We start from the raw sequence: 22,229 nt of genomic DNA on the forward strand, positions 1-22,229 counted from the left end.
AGCTACCATTTACACAGCACAGCTCTGCTTGCATTGCACAGGATCCATGGGGAAATGCTTAGGGCTGTGGCTGCCAGCCGGTTCCATGATTGTGGTGGCTGAAATAACATTGCTGTGTTGATGAGGGTGATCACTGGCTCTATTTGAAACTGACTGTTTCATAGATTTGTCCATGCAAGCCATTATCAATGATGGTCAGGGGTTGTTTGTATGCACACAACAGGTACTTTGTGAACCTAAAAAAAATGATCTGCCCGTGTGCAGACATATTGTGAAAAGGGCTCACTATCCTCAGTGGCTATGTTGTTAAACTAGAGCGTGATAGCCTTTCTCCTTCTGCCTCGGAGCTCACTTTGCATTTGTGCAGAGTAAAGTTTGAAAATAACAAGTTGGTGTCTCACATTTCAGAGGTTCCAGTAGTCGGGTGATAGTACATTCTTACCTACATTGTTTTCTGCCACTGTCTCCCAGGCTGCTTTCACATGGAGGTTTATCTCCACTTTGGTTTCCAGATTTGGTTTCCAGCAGGTTTGAGTAACATCCATGAGATGACATCCTCTAGTCATCCATTTTCCAGGCTTTCCCCATCCTCAGTACGTTCTTTCTTCAACCTGGTTTGGTATGACCCTGCCAGAAAGATTGCAGTCCAACCATGTTTGCACGCTGTCTGAATGGAAGGATGTGCATTTTTGAAGGTCCTGTCCACATCCCCACTATTCTCCTTGCTTCATCCCACCCCCATGTCACCTAGAGTTTTTCCAGGCTTTCTTAAAGTTGTTAAGCATAACATTGACTATTTTATTAACCCAATCTACGAATTTCTCTGAATTTGCAAGTTTTATTTAAAGAAGAATTTTGAGGAATTAGTAGATCATGGCAAGTTCTTCACTAAAGTTCAGTAGCAACTACTGTTGTGTTTTAAAGCCTGAAAAATCCCATAGGTGGTGTGGCAGGGGAAATGGTGGCTGGCAAGTGTGCAGAAAACACAAGTGTGGCTGAGGAGTTTCCAGTGCAAATGGCTCTGCATTCACGGTGGCATTATTACAAAAGCAGAATACCCTTGTCATGTGGATTCAGGCCCAGTTGCTCTTGCTCCTCCTTTCTTAGCTGTGAAAAGCCATATATTGCCATTGGAATACCTTTGCTCTGAGTGCAGCGTTTAGGACTTCCCTGGCACAGATTGTACCAATCCCTGTGTACACAAAAGTTTAACTGACCTTGTAATGGGAAAACTCCATACCATAACCTGCTTCTGTTGTTATTGTCAACACCTTTTAACATTTCCTTCTCTTTCCTTGAAGGCTAAAAGGAGCAGCCTGATAGAGGCCCATTTCCAGACAGACGTGGATGATGCCAGAGCTATGACAGGGGCTGCAGTCTTGGCACTGAAGGGTGGTGATCAGTTATGGAACAGCCAAAGGAGGAAATACATGCGGTCAGGGAAGAGGAGGAGGAAGAGGAAGAGGTACTGACAGCAGTAAGTGGAGCCACAGACCCAGATGGTGGACCAGACAATTCAGCACCTTCAATCAGCTACACAGGTAGGATAGGGAAGAGAGAGGGAGAGAAGCAGCCCAACTTGACCAAATGGCAATTAAGGAGAGCAATACAAAGTTTTCTGTATTTTTATAATTCCGTCTCACTAGCACAGTTCAAGAGCCCCGTGGCGCAGAGTGGTAAGCTGCAATACTGCAGTCCAAGCACTGCTCACAACCTGAGTTCGATCCCAACGGAAGTTGGTTTCAGGTAGCCGGCTCAAGGTTGACTCAGCCTTTCATCCTTCCGAGGTCGGAAAAAAGCTTGCTGGGGGTAAAGGGGAGATGACTGGGGAAGGCACTGGCAAACCACCCCGTAAACAAAGTCTGCCTAATAAACGTCAGGATGTGATGTCACCCCATGGGTCAGGAATGACACGGTGCTTGCACAGGGGACCTTTACCTTTAACACAGTTCAGTGTTCAAGCGCTGAGAAATTCTGAGGCTTACTGCTTTCTGTACCAAAATTGAACTGCTTTTGAACTGCTTTCTGTATCAGAATTTAAGGAAAAGTTGGTGATGCCTTTTCTGAGTCCTTATGATAGTTTACAAATATGATGTTGGAAAATTTTGAAGGGAAATTATTCCAATGTTAATATTGCACGCATGTGGTAAGGAATAGCCTTACATATGCAAATCGATATATTTATATTACGTACCCATTGTTTTCAAAACCAAAAAGAAAGATGTAACAAAGCATGGAATGTTTTTTTCTTACAACTTGTAGGCCTTTTTGTTATGAATGAGTCAGTGGGCTGATGCTTCACTGTACTTTCCTTAAAATTTAGAAGGTAGCAAAGACGATTAAGTTGGGGTTAAAATTACCTCTAGACTAGCATAGATTTTCCATGTTGGCTTTCCTTTGCTCATTTTGCTGCTTGTCAGTATCATTTATTTGCTTGTGTCGTGGTACAGGCGAGGAGCGAGGGCTGTAAGCGTAGTCTGGGCAACAGTCCAAGGTCATTCACAGTGAAGGCAGAGTCCGAGATATCAATACAGGCAAGGGAAGTCCAAAGCGTTAGTCAGAGCCAGTCCAAGAAGTCAGGATACCAGGAATCCAAAGGCTAGCAGGGAAACAAGGCAGGTACTCAAGGAGGTTGGTGACAAGTTGCTTGCACAACAGCCAAGCCTAACTGATGGCTTAAATCCCTTCCCCTGCTGCTGTAGCAGCCAGCTGATGCTGATGAGGCTGAGTTCACAGGTGGTGCTTCAGCCCTGCTCTTCCTCATCACTGCTACTCGGGAGGTTCCTCTGTAAAGCCTTCAGCCTAGCACTTTGCCGTCTCTGCTGCATTGCCAGACGGACCTGTTTTCTCCTCTGCTCCAGTGGCCCTGGCGAGGCCTCTGGAGACACTGCATGTTGCAAGGTGTCAGGTCCAACTGGAGTCCTTGAGCTGGCTGGCTGCAGACATGGTGAGTCATCCCCTGACCTTCGCTGATCCTCCCCTCCGGCAGGCTGTAGGCCCTGTGGTTGTTCCTGTGGGACTTCTGCCTGAGGATGTCCCTCTTTGTCAGAGGAGGTCTCTGCAGGCTGACTCATGACAGCTTGTGACTGTTGCTCATTGCCAAATAATGTGCCAACATTGCTCATTCTAATGCATCCCTTATGCTTGCATTACAGCAAGCATACAACAAAACAAACCTAAGACCAGTTGTGAAAGTTTACAATGTATAATGATCAAACTAATAATAAAATTGCCAAGCTACTGGATGACCTGTTGGAAAGATTCCATAACACCTAATCACATTTGATGTGACTACCTTGTAAGTTGCATAGTTGTCCCTATCTGCAAGAAGACAGCAAAGTTTCACAGCCCCCATCTAGGAATTCTGGCAAAATCTTTGTGTAGGAGAGGGATATGGTAGCCCATGCAATAGATAATGGACAAGGACATCTACCCATTGAAGGCCACAAATACAACTATTTACTGGGGACTTTACATCCCTACAGATAAACAGATGACATGAATTGAAAGTGCAGAGCTGTCTTCAAAGAAAACTCAGACAGTTCAGATCAGTATGTTGCAACATCATCATCTGATTTTTAGACTACAATGCCACTGAATCTCATATTGACATAGTCGTGCTCTTTCAGAACAGCTAAGTTCTTTAATCCTGAGTCGTATTTAATTCTTTGCAGCACTAATAACTGTTGTCTTTCATCTCCTCCAGGGTTAACCCATGTACAATTGCTAGTGCAGTAATTTTGTTTTTGATTAAGATATGTAAATATTATTGGACAACTACTCCAAATAAAGTTATTTAGGTAACATGAGGAGTTATTATCTTTTAGCCAATAAAGAATTAATACCACCAACTTGAGATTTAAGGCAAAGGAAGCCAACCTCAGTTCTCAACATAGAAATAGGAATAAAGAAAAATAAATATAGACAATGTATGATATTATTTATTGCATATAGCCAAAGGCCATTACAAGTCAATCACAAAGAAGATCAAAGATAAACCATAAATAACATCATTAAAATAACCAAATTTAAAAGTACTTATGTTAAATGTCAAACTAAATGTTTACATCAGTTTTATATTTGGCAGTCCCCATACGTCAGCAGCATATCATTTGTTCAAGTACTTTAGCTTGAAAAATCTTTTCCCCTGAAACCATGAGGTTACGTTCTTTAGGTCTTGCATAGTTCATAATAGCATTTGTAGTTTTGTGAGTCTGCTGACTTGTCGATTTACAGTGTTGTCTCCAACAGGGTTTCTCGTGGAGCTGGATGCTAGGAATTTTAAATGATTTAATCTTTTTATATCAATGTTTATTCTCAAAACAATTTGGATTGCAGAGTTTCCTATAAAAGCCTTGAGTAGCCAACACATTCATACCAAAATGGTTGAAACCAACCATGTCATCCACTTATAGAAAACCTCCACTAAGATTATCACTAGGGTTGTGCAAAAAAAAAAAAAAAAAATGGTAAATTTCAGGTTCACGTTTATTGGGGCCAATTTTTTTCCATTAACCCGAAATAATTTGAATACCCTAAGTTTCAATATTCTGCTTATTTTTGGGTTTACAAAAATTTTTGGGCCCATTATAGTCTATGAGGATTTTTTTCGAAGCTCCTGGGGGGCATTTTTGGAGGTAGAGTCCCCAAATTTGCAGCTTGGCAGCAAGGGACCATCCTTAGATGGTCACCAAAGTTTGGAGGGTATATCCCTCCAGACAGGACTGAGTGAGGCCCATCTTTTAAATAACTCAGTTGGGGCCCTAACAAAAGCAGTCAAAAGCAGGAAGAAAAAGGGGAGAAAGCACGGAGCCATGCCTCTGAGCAAAGGCAAATAGCAGAACCCAAAAACCTGAATATCTATCTGGCTTTTTCAGGAATCGCCTATTCGGCTTTGGCTTTATCCCCAGGTTTTGGCGTTTGGTAAACCTGAAACCGGTTTGGGTTTATCAATATGCACAACCTTAGTTATCACTGTGGCTCTCACCCGTCATCTTGGATTGTTTATGCATGTTGCTCTTTACATCTCAGTCTAGGGCTTTAGCTGACTTTTTTACCTGTTCTTTCTTTTACGCTCTGCTCAAACTCCTCTATCAGGTTAGTGTAGTTTTGCTTACTGAGCCCCACTATCCATTTATTCCCACCCTTCATGAAGTCCCATTCTTCATGTGCTTCCTTATGCCTGAAGCAGCTTATCCCACAGTGAGGGACTGTGAAGGTCAAAATTTTAAAAATCCCCCAAACCCTGAAATAATTATAAATTATGCTGTTGACTGAACTCTTATAAGATGCCTTTTATGTTGGCGTATTTTAGTAAAACTTTTGGAAGGTGTCGCTTAATGTAATTATGGTGTGTTTTAGTTTGTTTAAATTACTTTTATACTTTTTCTAAAAAATTATTTTGTCTTGTGGCACGTTGAAATTTTGAAAACAGCTGTAAGTAAATACATATGAGAAGAATAAAAAAATTATTCAAGGAGCACTAAAGATTGAAACATTTCTCAGGCACATCTTTGGTATAAATTGCTGTTCCGGGTCAGTTTATGGAAAGTGGGGGAAGCTGTCTTACTCTGAAGCATTAGGCTTGTCACACTCAGGCCTTAAGCCACAGCCTTTGCCTGAGCTGTAGGGTAGCCATACCCACATTCAGATTCAGTTAGCTTATCCCAAACTGCAATTCGTTGAAAGCGAAGGCCCCAAGAGACTTAATGGTTTTTCTGAGGAAGAAAAAGAAGGTGTGATTTTAGTATGAACACGGATGAAAAAGAAAGTCATGGTCATTTAAAGCTGTTCTGACACCCAGCTGAGAGGAGGGACGTTGACTTGGTTGAAGTGGCAAATTCTACATTCTAAATGTTGATTCATAATTCCCTGTACATTTAGGAATGCTGGGTTAATCACTTTAATTTTCTGTGCAGCTTGAAGCATCTAAAACATTTGCACTGAAATAATAGATTGCCTGAACTGGAAAGGTTAGACTAACTAGTCCTTGTTCCTTGCAAGCTCTCAATATGAATGCCAAAACAAGGAAAGTATATACATCAGGCAAATGGAGTTATGTGATCCGTTTTTAATGTGTGTATTAAGTGCCATCAAGTTGCTTCCGACTCATGGCGACCCTATGTATCACTGTCCTCCAAACCACCCTATCGTTAACAGCCTTCCTCAGGTCTTACAAACTGAGGGCTGTGGCTTCCTTGATTGAGTCAATTCATCTTATAATGGGTCTTATTATAATTAGTGATGCAAGAGGCAGACTGTAACTAAGTGCAAGCTGTTTTTTTTATACAAAAGAAGAGGTTCTACTCTAGAATTCCTACGTGCCTAGCTGCATTCTATTGTAACATAGAAATGTAATGAAACACCTTTTTGTTTCCCTGTAGATCTTTCTCAGAGTTCTTCTCCTTCTCTGTCAGACCAACTCCAGATGGGCTGTGATGAGGCAACGTCAGGAAGTCTAAACGTGGAATGCAGGGTCTGCGGAGACAAAGCATCAGGGTTTCACTATGGAGTGCATGCATGCGAGGGTTGTAAGGTATGGGCAGCATCCAGCATAGACATTGTGTAAAGGCTGAAGGTTAGATGTGGCAAGTCATAGTGCTTTAGTGAGTTAATGGTGAGAAGAAAGCCAAATTCCTTTGCCTTGGGGCCAAACTACACCTGATGCTGTGAGATCCATGGCTGATTTCCTGACTTTTGGTTCCTTACAATTCTTCCTCTCCCCAAACACTGTTTGCTTAATCTAAATTATCTTCCTCCCCATTGCCGTTTTGGAGAGGAGGCAGTCATGGTGTATAGGTGATTGTATTTTTTCCCCCCATGGAACAAATAGCAGCTGAAGGTATGGGAGAGATTTAGTTTGAGCAGATAGTATGTGCTTTATGTGTGCGTGTGGGGGTGTGGGTGTTGTTGAATGTCTTAGTCCTTGTGCTGCTTACCTAGCCAAATCAGATGCTTCCACCCACCCGTTCCAGCTGCCTTGAGTAAAAACAGACCAGGTGATCAATGCTAGGTCTTCTGGCGTAACATGTCGTCTTGCTGTTAGGCTAAATATTAGAGGGTATGTCTGCCACAGCCAGAATGAAAGCCTAGAAAGGACCTGTATTCTCCCAACTCTGTATACTGCTATTATTAAGAAGGTGTTCAGAGAACACAAACTAATGAGATCCTCTGGAAACGTGCAGGTAGTAAGATGGTCTAAGCTGTGTGTACTAGCACAGCTACTTTGTTTGCATAAGCTGCACAGAATTTTGTGCCGTGAATACATTCTCCTATTATGCAGTTCCTGTATGCTATCACAGTTCTGCAGTGAACCTCTGAGTAATCAGAGATTACTTTGAATGGTTATCCTCAACTAGCATATGCCACAGAGTACCAAAGACCATCTTCTGCCCCCAGTTATTTGGCTGGCTGTGGCTGGCTGTGGTCATAAAATTCCATCCTCTACTACAAATGCTGAAGGAGCAATGTTACTCAGTGTTGAAGTGATGCCAGGATTTTTCAAGGCCAAATATATAAATAAATATGCTGCTGAGGAGGGGCAGAAGGAGTGGAAGCTGCAGTTTGTTAGTTCATATCCCTCTACTGGCCGCTTGTGACATTACAAGACCTCTGTTTCTTAACTTTATAGAACAAACATTTTTTTAACTTTCCCTTCTCTCTCTTGATGTATTTTTGTCTCAGTCTCTTGTGATAGATCCCCTATTATCCCATTGAGTCATCCTACATGTTTGCTTCTTCCCCCAGTCTCATCCTTCTGCTTGCTCACTCACAGGGCTTCTTTCGTCGAACAATCCGTATGAAGCTGGAGTACGAGAAATGTGAACGGAGCTGCAAGATTCAGAAAAAGAACCGGAACAAGTGCCAGTACTGCCGCTTTCAGAAATGCCTCTCCCTGGGCATGTCTCATAATGGTGAGGCCCCTGTCCTGTACCGTGTTTCCCCAAAAATAAGACATAAAATAAGCCGTAGCAGCATTTCTAAGCATTTGCTTAATATAAGCCATACCCCGAAAATAAGGCACCCTGGGGCTGGTGTGGAGAAGACCAGCCCAGCTGAGCAGATGCAGTCTCCCGCGGCTGCTTCAAAGGCCCGGCAACCAGCGCGCCCGGGGCTGGGGTGGAAAAGACCAGAGGAGCCCAGCTCAGCAGATGCAGTCTCCCGCAGCCGCTTCAAAGGCTCTGCAACCAGCGCGCCCGGGCCTCTGGGGGCGGGGAAGACAGGAGGAGCCCAGCTGAGCAGATGCAGTCTCCCACGGCCACTTCAAAGGCCCGGCAACCAGCGTGCCCGGGCCTCTGGGGGCGGGACCGGAAGGGGGTGGTAAGGGGAGAACGGGAGCCGAGAGGGAGGACAGTTCTGATTCCCTCGGAATAAGACATCCCCTGAAAATAAGCCATAGTGTGTCTTCTTGAGGAAAAATAAATATAAGACAGTGTCTTATTTTCGGGGAAACACGGTAGCTCTAGGTGAAGGGTGGAGCTGGAAAGGGACCAATGGAACCATATATACGCTATAGGCAACATGCTGAGCAAGAGCTGGCGTTTTTTTGGTTGCCTGACTTTAGGATGTTGTCAAGGCACTTGACGTTCTCCATTTTGATTGCGGATCAGTTCCTGAAAAAAACAGCCTATGTAAGAGTGCCTTGGGCTTGTCAAACTATCAGTTTTGTTTCAGAATGCCAGTACCATGATAGGTTTTCCACATCAAAAGTAAAATTTTACTTAACAGTGGCAAGCACCCCTTCTCAGATGTAGCACAGGATCAGGACAGCCTACTTACAAGCAAAGCCAAGTGTTGTTTTATGATATAAAACTCCATTAAACAGAGAATGAAGGTGTTGGATACTTTGCCTTTTGTGGGTTGCCTCTTTTCAAGACAGGTGGATAGTCACCTATGCCTAGCATTGCAGGGTGTTCTTTTCTAATGTGATAAGTAGTAGCTGTACTCCCAGCAAGTTTCATGAAGGGGAAAAAGAGGTGTTCTAAATCTTGTCCAGAGATGCTGTTGTAAACCCTTTCCTTTTATGAATCACATACTTGGGACCAGAGTTTAAGACTGATTGAGTTATTCTTTGAAACTGAAGATGTAAATGACATACTGCGACATTTCCCGTACATTCTGTTGGATACAGGAACAGCTAAGGGCTGGTTATAGTTGTTGCTAAAACTTTGTATGGCATGCGAACATTTGTAATACAGTAGACTAAAAAAAGTAATCTGAATAAGGAATTAATTTGCTCAGGGTTTTTGGCTGCAGCATGTGTGTGTGTGTGTGTGTGTGTGTGTGTGTGTTAAGTGCCGTCAAGTTGCTTCCGACTCATGGCGACCCTATGAATGAAAGTCCTCCAAAATGTCCTATCTTTGACAGCCTTGCTCAGATCTTGCAAATTGAGGGCTGTGGCTTCCTTTATTGAGTCAGTCCATCTCTTGTTGGGTCTTCCTCTTTTCCTGCTGCCCTCAACTTTTCCTAGCATGACTGTTTTTTCCAGTGACTCTTGTCGTCTCATGACGTGACCAAAATACGATAGCTTCAGTTTAGTCATTTTAGCTTCTAGGGTCAGTTCAGGCTTGATTTGATCTATAACCCACTGATTTGTTTTTTTTGGCGGTCCACGGTATCCGTAACACTCTCCTCCAACACCACATTTCAAAGGAATCTATTTTCTTCCAATCAGCTTTCTTCACTGTCTAGCTTTCACACCCATACATAGTAATAGGGAATACGATGGCATGAATTAATCAAGTTTTGGTGGCCAGTGACACATCCTTACATGTCAAAATCTTTTCTTGCTCCTTCATGGCTGCCCTTCCTAGTCTCAATCTCCTTCTGATTTCTTGGCTACAGTCTCCCTTTTGGTTGATGGTGGAGCCAAGGAATAGAAAGTCTTCAACAATTTCAATTTCCTCATTGTCAACCCTAAAGTTGTGTAATTCTCCTGTAGTCATTACTTTTGTTTTCTTGATGTTCAGCTGCAGTCCTTCTTTGGCACTTTCTCTTTTAACTTTCAGCAGTAGTCGTTTCAAATCTTCACTATTTTCTGCCAGTAATGTAGTGTCATCAGCATATCTCAAATTATTAATGTTCCTCCCTCCAATTTTCACTCCACCTTCATCTAAATCTAATCCAGCTTTCCTAATTATATGTTCTGCATATTCGGTTGAACAGATAGGGAGATAAAATACATCCTTGTCTGACTCCTTTGCCAATTGGAAACCATTCCGTTTCTCCATATTGTGTTCTAACTGTGGCCTCTTGTCCAGAGTACAGGTTGAGCATCAAAACGATCAGATGTAGAGGCACACCCATTTCCTTTAAAACCAGCCATAGCTTTTCGTGATCCACACGGTCAAAAGCTTTGGTGTAATCTATGAAACACAAGCTGATTTTCTTCTGAAATTCTCTCATATGCTCCAGTAACCAGCGTATATTTGCAATATGATCTCTAGTGCCTCTTCCTTTTCTGAAACCAGCTTGAACATCAGGCATTTCTCATTCCATATATGGTAACAGTCTTTGCTGTAAGATTTTGAGCATCACTTTACTTGCATGAGAAATTAATGTGATGGTCCGATAGTTGCTGCAATCTTTGATGTCTCTGTTCTTGGGAATTGGAATATAACTGGATCGTTTCCAGTCTGTGGGCCAATGTTTTATTTTCCATGTCTGTTGGCATGTTTCTGTGGCTTGGAATAGCTCTATTGATATCCCATCTGCTCCTGGTGATTTGTTTCTCCCGATTGCTCTCAGTGCAGCTTTCATTTTCTAAAACTGTAGGTTCTTCTTCAAAAGATTCTTCTTGGAAAGAATCTGTTATCCTTTCATCTCTTCTGTATAGTTCTTTAGTGTATTGTTCCCACCTTTTCTTTATTTTGTCCTGTTCAGTTAATGTATTTCCATGCTGATCATTCAGCATGCCTAACTGTGCTTTAAATTTCCCTTTGATTTCTTGGATCTTGTGGAACAGATCTCTTGTTCTTCCTTTTTTGTTGTTCTCTTCTATTTCTTTACACTGGTTATTATAATAGGTCTCTTTGTCTCTACGTGCAAGTCGCTGGAGCATTGCACTTAGACTTTTGATTCTGTTTCTGTCACCTTCTACTTTTGCTTCTCGTCTATCTTTGGCAATTTTAAGAGGTTCCTCAGACATCCATCGAGGTTTTTCATTTCTTTTGGCTACAGGAATAGTCTTTGCACATTCTACCTTGATAATATCTATAGTTTCCACCCATAGTTCTTCAGGTTTACATTCACTTGAACTCAGTAATGCAAATCTGTTCCTTACATGGTCTTTAAACTCTTCAGGAATATTGTTTAGATTGTATTTTGGTGCTATGAATGTTTTGGTGTTTTTCCTTTAGCTTTATCTTGATTTTTGGTATTAACAATTCATGATCTGTACCGCAGTCGGCTCCTGGTCTTGTTTTGGCCGAGAGAATAGAGCTTCTCTATTGGCTGCAGCATACACAGTACAAAATATCAGGAATAGTTACATACAACATACATATTCATACAAAAAGATTACAGAGACTCTCGTAAGAACTATTATGCTAGATCCTGTTCTTTCTTCCATTGCAGAACTCAAGGCAGCTTATATAGAATTCCCAGGAGGTCTCCCATTCCTGCATTGAGCAGAGCAAAACCTGCTTAGCTGTAATAACCTTGATTTATAATGAGAAATGAAATTGCATTGAAACAGCATTTAAAATGATATCACACTTCATATTTAGTCTTTATTCCCTACAAACCAGTATTGTATTTCTTGTCTTCTCCACAACAGCTTTATGCAAGGTAAAATACATTCCAGCCCATAATATCAACATGTGTACCTGGCACTGCAGTTCAGCATTTATTTGCTAGGTGCAGTGGACCATTGTTCACTAATGTTTCTGGCACAGGACTCGTCTCAGTTACTGGCTGGGGTTCTCCATTCATCCTTTTCCAAATCCAGACTTGTGACAAAAATGTTGCCATTGACAATCTTCCAAGCAATGCAGTGCGAGTATGTACACAAAGTTCTTAACGTTTCAGATTTGCAGGGATGTCAAAGCTGTCGGTTAACTCATTAAACAAAGCACTTCGGCGGTCACATTCAGTTGAAGTTTGTGCGGAGATAATCTTGCTTGCTTTTTTGCCTGTAGATTCTTGTGTGAGTTTAATGTTAGCTGTATGGGGCAGATTGTGTTAATGTTTGTTTGAGGAAAAATATCGAAGCAGAATTAAGAGATCCATGTTATGAGAATATCTTCAGTGAGTTTTAATTAGTCTGTTTGCATTGATTGTATGAACTTTGCCTTAGTATGTCTAGGAAGTGTAGCTTGTTTTTGTAGTTGGAAAGTAGAGACACTTTGCTCAGAGGGAGTGGACAGTTTGGACAGTTCTCAGGAATTGTTGCTGTCACTGAGTAGTGTTTTGTGCACTATATATCTTGTGTATTGAAAGTTCCATGTTCATCAAATGACAGTAACTAAGTCTTGATGTTTGCAGCAAAGTCTGTCCTGTTGAAACATACCTCACCTCTGCTCTGTTATTAGAGATGCCATCCTAGAAATAGTGCAAAACAGCTGCCGAGCACTTGTTATTCTCAAGGGACCAATTTCTGAAGTGGAAGGGCAGAAATTGTACAAGCCTTTCTATTCCTTGGCTTCATCAACCAAAAGGGAGACTGCAGCCAAGAAATCAGAAGGAGATTGAGACTGGGAAGGGCAGCCATGAAGGAGCTAGAAAAGATTCTTAACTGTAAGGATGTGTCACTGGCAACCAAGATCAAGTTAATTCATGCCACCATATTCCCTATTACTATGTTCAGTGAAGACACCTGATAGGAGAAGTAGATTCCTTTGAAATGTGGTGTTGGAGGAGAGTGTTATGGATACCGTGGACTGCCAAAAAAAAAAACAAATCAGTGGGTTATAGATCAAATCAAGCCTGAACTGAACCTAGAAGCTAAAATGACTAAACTGAGGCTGTCGTACTTTGGTCACATTATGAGAAGTCAAAAGTCATTGGAAAAGACAATCATGCTAGGAAAAGTTGAAGGCAGCAGGAAAAGAGGAAGACCCAACAAGAGATGGATTGACTCTATAAAGGGAGCCACGGCCCTCAGTTTGCAAGATCTGGGCAAGGCTGTTAAGGATATGACATTTTGGAGGACATTGATTCATAGGGTCGCCATGAGTTGGAAGCGACTTGACGGCACTTCACACACACACAGGCATCCCCTAAGTTTGCAGGAAAATCTGTTTAGTGTCATTGTGGCCCCAATCCACAGATTTAGATATCTACAGATAAAGGTCACCCTTCACTATTTTGACAAAGGCCAAGCAATAACTGCCTTTATTTCCCTCCTATAAAGAACAAGATTACCAGTTCCATTCAAGTAAGACAATCAGATTCTTCTCAGCCAGCAATCATTCAAGTAGACCAATGAAGCTTCTTTCACATCTCCAGCCTTTCTCCTCCTCCTCTGATTGTAGGAACAGGAAGCCTCCAGCCTGCCTTGCCCTCCCTCCTGTGCCAGTCAGAGGTGCAAATTCTATCCTTTCCCCTCCTCCAGGCAAGGCTGCTAAAGTCAGTTTTTGTTTTCTGTTGTGCTCAGTCCCTATAACCGAGCCCCTTTCCCATTGCCTGTACACACTGAGAGCTTGCACATGTGCTTTCTTACCTACTCGCCTCCTATCTGTGTGCCTTGGGTTCTGACATGCTGATCAGACCCAGCTTCGCTCCCTCTTGGGATTAATTGCCTGGAATTGCTGCTGGATCATCTGCTTGACCGCCTTGCCATTCTTTGGACCCTGCCCCCCCCAAGCCATAGATGGTGTGGTGGCATAAGGATCAACAGAACTAAATAACCCTTAATGATTCCCCAACACAGAAAAGGGTAATATTTCCCTCTTCTGCAACCCCCCCCCCAATTCTCTGAGATATGCACTGATTTGTGGGGGTAAATACTGGGTGAGGGCCAGAATTGGGTATTGGTATTGGTGAGCAATGTGCTACTTTGTGCTGAAATGTACTAAAATATTGCTCTGACTCCTTGCCTGTAACCCTGGTTCTCTCCAAACTATCCTTGATTATTCCAATTTATTCATTACAGCCTCTGTTTCCTTTCTAAGCCTGCTTTAGAGCTTTGTTGCTTTTCATTTGGATCGCAAACCTCTGGGCAAGCAATATTCATCCCCCTGTGTCTGAGTCTGAACCCAAGTCCTGTTCACATGGATAAGGAAGTTTACATGTGTTGCCCTGAGCACATTGATAGCAGAGAAGAAAGAGACTGAGAACAATCACCCACCTGTGCCCTGCTCAAAACTCTTTTTAAATATCCTTGATCAGAAGTGATATGACGTATGTAGGGACGTAATTCTTGCACAATTATGTTCACCCTGTTTTCCCAAATCACTTTCCCCAGGGATAATATAAGTAGTGCCTTCCAATGTAAAAGAAATCCTCATAATTCTTGGTGTTTTTTGTTTGTTTTGTTTTAAAATAAACAGCCAGGTACACAAGGCCATTTTGTGCCTGATAATGCCCATTTAGCATTTTGCTTGATTCTGGCAAATGAACTACCTCTACTTATATGATGATGCCTCTTCATTTTCTTTTTAGAAAAAATTGCTGAATTTCTCATTATGTCATCCTTGGTAACTTTCACAGTAACTCTGAGCCATCGAGGTCTTAGGGTCAGCCTGCTCCCTGGATTTTTGTTGTTGTTGTTCACAGTTGAAACTCTAATAAGCCAGGCACAGGCATCTTCAGGGAAGCATAGTAGGATTTATTTGGGGTTTAACAGGGCAAGGTTATGTGGACTTGCGAACAAATTTTTCTAAGGGCAGGTCCACCGGTTGCTTTCAGCATGTTTTTCCTTGCCTTAAGCTGAATTCATTTTTATCCCCCTTTCTTTACCTGTATTATTTGCCTGTTATGAAAGATCTTCAGTTAAAGTATCGCATCTAGACCTGGCCCAATAACCCCTAACTTTGCCTGCTTTGTTATGCTACAGCCATCCGTTTTGGCCGCATGCCAGAAGCTGAGAAAAGGAAACTGGTGGCAGGACTGACAGCAAGTGAAATCAGTTGCCAGAACCAGCAGATGGCTGACCTGAAACTCTTTTCCAAGCACATCTACAATGCCTACCTGAAAAACTTCAACATGACCAAAAAGAAAGCACGAGGCATCCTGACTGGGAAAGCCAGCAGCACTCCGGTGAGTGTTTCAACCTCTGAGAGCTAAAAATGAAGGAGAGCTTGCCGGATCAGAGCTCTGCTGCTTAGTGTCATGCAGTGGAGTTGCTGCTGCTGTGCAGGGGCAGCTAGAAAAAGACTTGGCTATATTCAAGGTACCTTAACTTGTCATTTGATGTCACTCATACCAGCAGCTTGACATATGGTGGTGGTTCAGGCTGCTGGTGGGATCAGGCATCATCAGAAGGCGTGAGAAGACTGCACAACATAACATGCTAAAAATATTTTACTTGCAGTTCACAAGGTTCCATCCTGAATGCAGAAACAGGTTAATATCCCATGCAAATAGCCCTTTGATTACCAGTGCAGGAGTGTTTCCCTTGATCAGATGTTCCTCTTGCCTTCCAAGGCTCTAGCTGTTTCTCAGAAAAAAAGAACACACCAGATTTTTTGGGAGGTGGGAGTGTAAAAGCAAGCTAACAAACCTTTACTTTCCAACCATGGCTTATCTGTGGAAAAAAACTGGAGCTAAATTTCAAGAATAGGGCACCAGGATTGCTAAATATGGATGGTGGCTGCAGATGTTTTATCAGCCACTGGCTACTGCCTCCTGGGTCAGGAGACTTTTGAGAATGGCTTGGGATGTGGGAGTAGAGCTGCAGATAGAGAGTCTAATGGGCAGGACTCCTTCTCCCTTGCACTGTTGTTTAAATAGTGCAAAACCTTGTGCAGTTGCCGGGGGGAGGGTTGAATGAGATTTCCCTTTCTAACTGCAGCCGCAGCATGCTAAATTCCACACTGTGTCCATTGGTGGCCTCATCCACAGGAGCACCTTGGGTGCTGGGGCTCAAGAGCTCCACTGGAAAAGGAGATGTGGTAAAGATCCTTCCATGAACTCTGCTCTGTTTGTAGTTCTTTGGATCCAAGCTTGGGTGTGAATAAGAATATAAACTTGCCCAATTTTTGAATCCATTTTTTACACTTGACCTTAGCCAAAAATTATGTCAAGTAGATTGGTGAATTGTGTGAGAGATGTGGCAACATTTCTCTTTATACTGTCAAGAAAAGATTATTTCCATTCCCGCCCCCATTTTAGAAGTGTGAAATAGTGGATGAATAAGCCAATGGCTGTTAAATGTAGGGAAAGGAGAATCCATAATTTTTTGAAGAAAAAAGGGGGGACATTTAAATGTATGCAATGTTTACTTTTCTTATCATATTTTGTAATCTGCCATGAGCCCCAGTGAGAAAGGTGGGCTATATTATTATTCAACCTAAACTTTTAAAGAACAACTTTTTAAGAACACAGGCAAAGTAGGGGTTTCTTCATACCCATAGGACTTCTCAAATCTGCAGAATATTACTTTCTAAATTATTTTAATGTCCCACTCCAAACTATCTGATGAAGACTAAGCATGCTTGTTGCACTCAGTAGGAGGTATCAAATGTTGCAAGTCTATGTGTGCTAGTCTAACAACCCAAAAAAGGCAAATAGAGGAAGAGGGAGCCCATAAGTATGCTTAGAGGGGGAGGCTAAGGTAGGGGGCATATTCCCTCATTTGTTTGTTTGTTTTTCTCTTCACAATTAATAAGAAAATATCCCATGAGGTTTCCCCCCCAGTTCCCCCCATTTCAGGCTTTGGGGGGTGGGAGAAGGAGGGCATTTTTTCTTTCTAGTCTCCAGATACAGGAATAAGTAGATTGCCTTGCCATTCTGATGGTCACCAAATCCTTGACATTCTGAGTCTTCCGTGTTGCCAAACAGCCTGAGTTTTGTGTTAACTTCTTTATGTTTTTCTCTGTCTCTGTTCTGAGTTGCGTATGGCATTATCTGTCACCACCAGTGTTTCTGCTATGTAGAGGCACCAAAATATCCAGCAGAATTGCCAACATTGTTTTTCCTCGGCTTTTTGTGTTAGTAACACAGCTGAATCTTCAGCAGCAAATAATTTTAGTGTGTACTACTTGGGCGCTGAGAGCCCCGTGGCGCAGAGTGGTAAGCTGCAGTATTGCAGTCAAAAGCTCTGCTCACGACCTGGGTTTGATCCCAATGGAAGTCGGGTTCAGGTAGCCTGCTCAAGGTTGACTTAGCCTTCCATCCTTCTGAGGTCAGTAGACCTCGGCTTGCTGGAGGTAAAGGGAAGATGACTGGGGAAGGCAATGGCAAACCACCCCATAAACAAAGTCTGCCTAGTAAACTTCGGGATGTGACATCACCTCATGGGTCAGGAATGACCCGGTGTTTGCACAGGGGACTACCTTTACTTTTTACTTGGGCACTGTTGCTTCAGTCATTTCTTTCATAGGGGTTGAGTCCATAAAGGAACCTCCTAGGGGAACGAGAAGAACACACTTAAAAGAAGGAGAAGACACACACTAGCATTGGGGTTTGGAACTGCAGAATAACATTTACAATCCAGTCCGGGGGGGGGGGGTTACTTACGCTGTGTTTGGGGACAGCGTAGCCGCACCGCCTCCTGAGCAGCTTACTCTGGCACAGAAGCTAAAAAATAAAACAAAATCTACCCCCAAGTCCAGTGAAACTCCTCCATAGAGTTTCATGGGACTATGCCTGCCTTTTTGCAGGAATAACTCCGCAGCAGCATGAAGGGGCATTCCTGAGCCAAAAGGGATTAGGGAGGTGACTAACATGAGCCCTGCCCCAAGGGACGCCCCCGGGAACAGCTCCATAGATGCCGGCATGAGGCTTTGAACCAGAAAAAGGCTGCCGATAAGGCAGCACCGGCGGCTTAGCCTCATGCTACCTGTGGCTCCCCTTAGCCTCATGCTACCTGTGGTGCCCCTGTAACGGCATCCATGCCCATTTAGCTGGTACAAGTGTCACTTACGCCAGCATAGGTGTCACACCAGCTCATCAGCAGCTTCGCCCCCCCCCCCCCTTTAGGATTGCTTGGTTAGACTGCTTGCTGACTGTTTGGGAAAGGAACAAATAGTACAGGTATTTGCACAGCCTCCATGTATCAGCTGTGCTGTATCAACACATCCAATACCATAACAATTCACTGTGTGCAAATGCCTTATATCAAACAGTAATAAGTATGTGTCTGGGCTTAACTACTCTGAGGTCTGTGGATAGAGTTGACGGAGAACAACTTCAGGATTAGTCAATAAGAACTAGGTTGTCTGCTTTTGGAATGGCAGAGCACGTCTTGGAATGACAGAACTCCTGTAGCTGCAGTTTTCATTTCATACCACTATATTGGTGGAAAGGCAGAAACTGTTGATTGAACAGCAGTGCAGGAGAAGGGTGATGGATATAGTCACCCTGCAGCCAGTGGATTGAGTCTTCATTGCCATTCATAACTTTGTGCTCTTTCTTCTTTTATATAGCCATTTGTGATTCATGACATAGATACCCTGTGGCAAGCAGAAAAGGGCCTGGTGTGGAAGCAGCTGGTAAATGGGATACCACCATACAAGGAGATTGGTGTCCATGTCTTCTACCGCTGCCAGTGTACATCAGTGGAAACTGTGCGGGAGCTCACGGAATTTGCCAAGAGCATCCCTAGCTTCATCAGCCTTTACCTTAATGACCAAGTGACTCTTCTGAAGTATGGAGTGCATGAGGCCATCTTTGCCATGCTTGCCTCCATCATGAACAAGGATGGACTCCTGGTGGCCAATGGGAATGGCTTTGTGACACGTGAGTTCCTTCGCAGCTTGCGCAAACCCTTCAATGAAATAATGGAACCCAAATTTGAGTTTGCTGTGAAGTTCAGTGCCCTGGAGCTAGATGACAGTGACCTGTCTCTGTTTGTAGCAGCCATCATCTTGTGTGGAGGTGAGACTGGGAAGTCATTGAGCTGGTGGTGGGACGTTGGGAGATGGTTGATGCGCTGGGACTCTGGAGCACTGCTCGAATATACTCCATCCCGCACTTCCAAGGAGTACTCAGAGGCAATCCCATCTAGAGCATGTAACAACATTAAAGGCTTGAGGTTACTAAGATGCTGAGAGGAAAAAGAGCTTGCAGCATTTATACTAGGTAGAATGGCAAAAATATTTATTTCATTATGTTGCCCACCATTCTGTAATTTGCCTTAAGAAATTACCACTACCTGATATAGTCCCATTCTCTGGAGCTCCCAGTGGTCTGCTGCCCTTATCCTTTAGACTTCCAGGCATCTTCATCGGAAGACACACGTAGCACAATATTATTTCTTTTTCCTGTTAAACCTGTTCTTATGTCTTCTCGTTTTTGTTTCCTGCTTCTCTGGCTTCCTGCAACTCTTTGGTTCTCTGTAAAAGTCAGATTCTGTACGTCAGGCTTGCTTCTTTCTCAAGGCCAAACATCTTGGTAAATGCATGATCCCAACGCTTCCCACCCACCCATGATAATAAGTGTGTGTATGTGTGTGGGGGGAACAGCACTTGTAGATAAAGACTGTTGGACATCTAGAACAGCTTTCTTTAATTATCTGTCAGCAATGCTGATTCTATGTCCTTAGGCAGTTCATGACAGGGAGGGCATCTTGGCCATCTTCTGGGCATGGAGTAGGGGTCGCTGGGGGTGTGTGGGAGAGGTAGTTGTGAAATTCCTGCATTGTGCAGGGGGTTGGACTAGATGACCCTGATGGTCCCTTCCAACTCTGTGATTCTATGATCTGTCTCTTACAACTGTACACCAACAGTGCGGGAAATGCCCAAACGAGCTTTATTCTGCATGAGTCTTTGTCATATCCTGCTAGCTGGTTGTTGATTTGCATCTTCAAGGCCTGATTATGTAATCAGCAATATCTGAGGGTAATTTTATTCTACGCCATATCAGTTCAGGATGGTTGTGGGTGTAAACAGAAGTATTGCTTATCTGACACTTCCCTGTATGAAAAGCTTTCTGCGGGACAGCATGCTGAGGAGAAAACTGGGGTGACATCTTGGAAAAATGAAGAAGAATTGAACACTTTGTATTCAGATGGACAAATGTATGGAAAATAATTCAAGTCCTGTTTGATCTTTCTTTCTCTCTCTCTCTCTCTCTCTCAGACCGTCCTGGCTTGATGAATGTTAAACAGGTAGAAGAGATTCAAGATAACATCCTCCAGGCCCTTGAGTTCCACCTGCAGGCCAATCACCCAGACACTCAATACCTCTTCCCTAAGCTGCTGCAGAAGATGGCTGATTTGCGACAGCTAGTGACTGAGCATGCACAGCTGGTGCAGAAGATCAAAAAGACAGAAACAGAGACTTCCCTGCATCCTCTCTTGCAGGAAATCTACAAAGACATGTACTGAGGAGCCTATATTTATGAAATAGGTTAAAGCCATGGAGTCCAGCAAAAAGCTTTGTACATTGGCCAACAATTCCCCTGTGTCTTCCGTTTCTTCTACTGGAAATGCTTTTTCTATATGATTGCTTCATATACTGTACATAGGGGTGTACAACATCAAATCTGGTATCTACCACATGGTGGTAGGTCAGGGCTTCCGTTAACATACATACACTAAGTGGAACTTAAAAAGCTAAATATATGTTGCAACAGTTTGGCTGTTACACTGTCCCTGGGGCAGCTGTTGTGTTTACACACACTGTGCAAATGCACTTGAACTGTTGGTTGAATTGTTCTCATGGACAACATGGATCATGTACAGGCAATTGTCTGGCAGGTACAGGAACAGCACTTGCATCATATATCCCTTGTATATTTTTGTATTGCACTCTGAACTCTAGCTTGGCCCTATGCCACAAATTCTAGGATGTGCAAGGAAAGGGTGTGTGTATACTTCTATGTGTACAGATTTCCCAAAGAAACTTCCAAGTGTTTAAGGGTACGAACACTCCTTGTGGGGACAGCTTTGAGGGGGGAGGCCTTTGCTTGTCCCCCTCAGTGTACAAAACCAGAGATGCTTTCTTCATGGAAGGCCATACCTCCTGTCTTCCTCATTGGGAATGCTCTTTTTCTCTCTCTCTCTACCTTGGTTTTTTTTTTTTTTTTTTTTTTTTGCAACAGCATTTTGTTGAAACTCTTCCTGGTCCATTTAAATTGACTAAAAAGAGGAGGCGTCTTCTTTTTTCCTGTTCCCTGTGTAATGTGTGCCAGAGTTTTACCAGATAATGGCGTGAAACAAAATGGGAAGAGGGATTTTGCTCTTGGATGGGAGCTGACAAAATTCCATTTGCTTCCTTCATCTGAGCCAAAGTAGATTTAATACTCCCTGCAGCCTAGCAGTACAAATCCTTGAAAGCACTTGAGTCTCTACTCCCTCCCCCACACCCACAGTAACAGGGAATACAATGAGGAAAGGTTGAAGGAGCTGGGTATGTTTAGCCTGAAGAGGAGAAGACTCAGAGGGGATATGATAGCCATGTTCAAGTACTTAAGGGGCTGTCATATTGAGGATGGTGCCGAGTTGTTTTCTGTTGCCCAAGAAGGTCGGACCAGAACCAATGGGTTGAAATTAAATCAAAAGAGTTTCCATCTAGACATTAGGAAGAATTTTCTAACAGTTAGAGCGGTTCCTCAGTGGAACAGGCTTCCTCGGGAGGTGGTAAGCTCTCCTTCCCTGGAGGTTTTTAAGAAGAGGTTAGATGGCCATCTGTCAGCAATGCCAATTCTGTGACGTTAGGCAGATGATGAGAGGGAGGGCATCTTGGCCATCTTCTGGTCACTAGCTGTGGGGGGGGGGAGGTATGTTGTGAATGTCCTGCATTGTGCAGGGGGTTGGACTAGATGACCCTGGTGGTCCCTTCCAACTCTATGATTCTATGAATGTGGATTCTGTTCCTAAGAGGGCAGCACACAAAAGGATGTTGGAGAAGGCAGTGGTGTGTTTTTCCATTTTTAAGTTCCTTCATGATACTTCTTAAGCTGTTCCTGAAAGAGCTGAAGGAGAATGCCTGATCTGTGAATTGCGACTGTGCCTTTCCCATGAGCTCATCTCCAATGCTGGCAAGAACCCTTGCGTAAGCAAACAACATTTCAATACTGCCCACTCAGCTTTTCCTCCCAAAATTGACAAAGACCTACAGCAAATTACAGTATAATGTTATCCCCTCATACTTTTCTGGGTTGGTCCTACTGCAGTCACTCTGCAT

General features: G+C 43.1%; 1 protein-coding gene across 2 annotated transcripts in view; it reads left to right on the plus strand.

Moving 5' to 3' along the window:
* Positions 1–20,651, plus strand: part of PPARD (peroxisome proliferator activated receptor delta) — a 58,597-nt gene extending 37,946 nt beyond the window's left edge. The window contains exons 2-7 of one of the 2 annotated variants that reach the window (XM_056844571.1): positions 1,302–1,541; positions 6,384–6,535; positions 7,775–7,913; positions 14,996–15,198; positions 18,528–18,978; positions 20,181–20,651. In XM_056844571.1, coding sequence (XP_056700549.1) covers positions 1,406–1,541; positions 6,384–6,535; positions 7,775–7,913; positions 14,996–15,198; positions 18,528–18,978; positions 20,181–20,428 — 1,329 coding nt within the window. In that variant the 5' untranslated portion in view covers positions 1,302–1,405 and the 3' untranslated portion in view covers positions 20,429–20,651. The remainder of the gene's footprint in view (positions 1–1,301; positions 1,542–6,383; positions 6,536–7,774; positions 7,914–14,995; positions 15,199–18,527; positions 18,979–20,180) is intronic. The other variant, XM_056844572.1, reaches the window with a different exon arrangement.
* The last annotated feature ends 1,578 nt before the right edge of the window (positions 20,652–22,229 follow it).

The sequence above is a fragment of the Euleptes europaea genome, chromosome 2, assembly GCF_029931775.1.
Source record: "Euleptes europaea isolate rEulEur1 chromosome 2, rEulEur1.hap1, whole genome shotgun sequence".
Lineage (NCBI taxonomy): Eukaryota > Metazoa > Chordata > Lepidosauria > Squamata > Sphaerodactylidae > Euleptes > Euleptes europaea.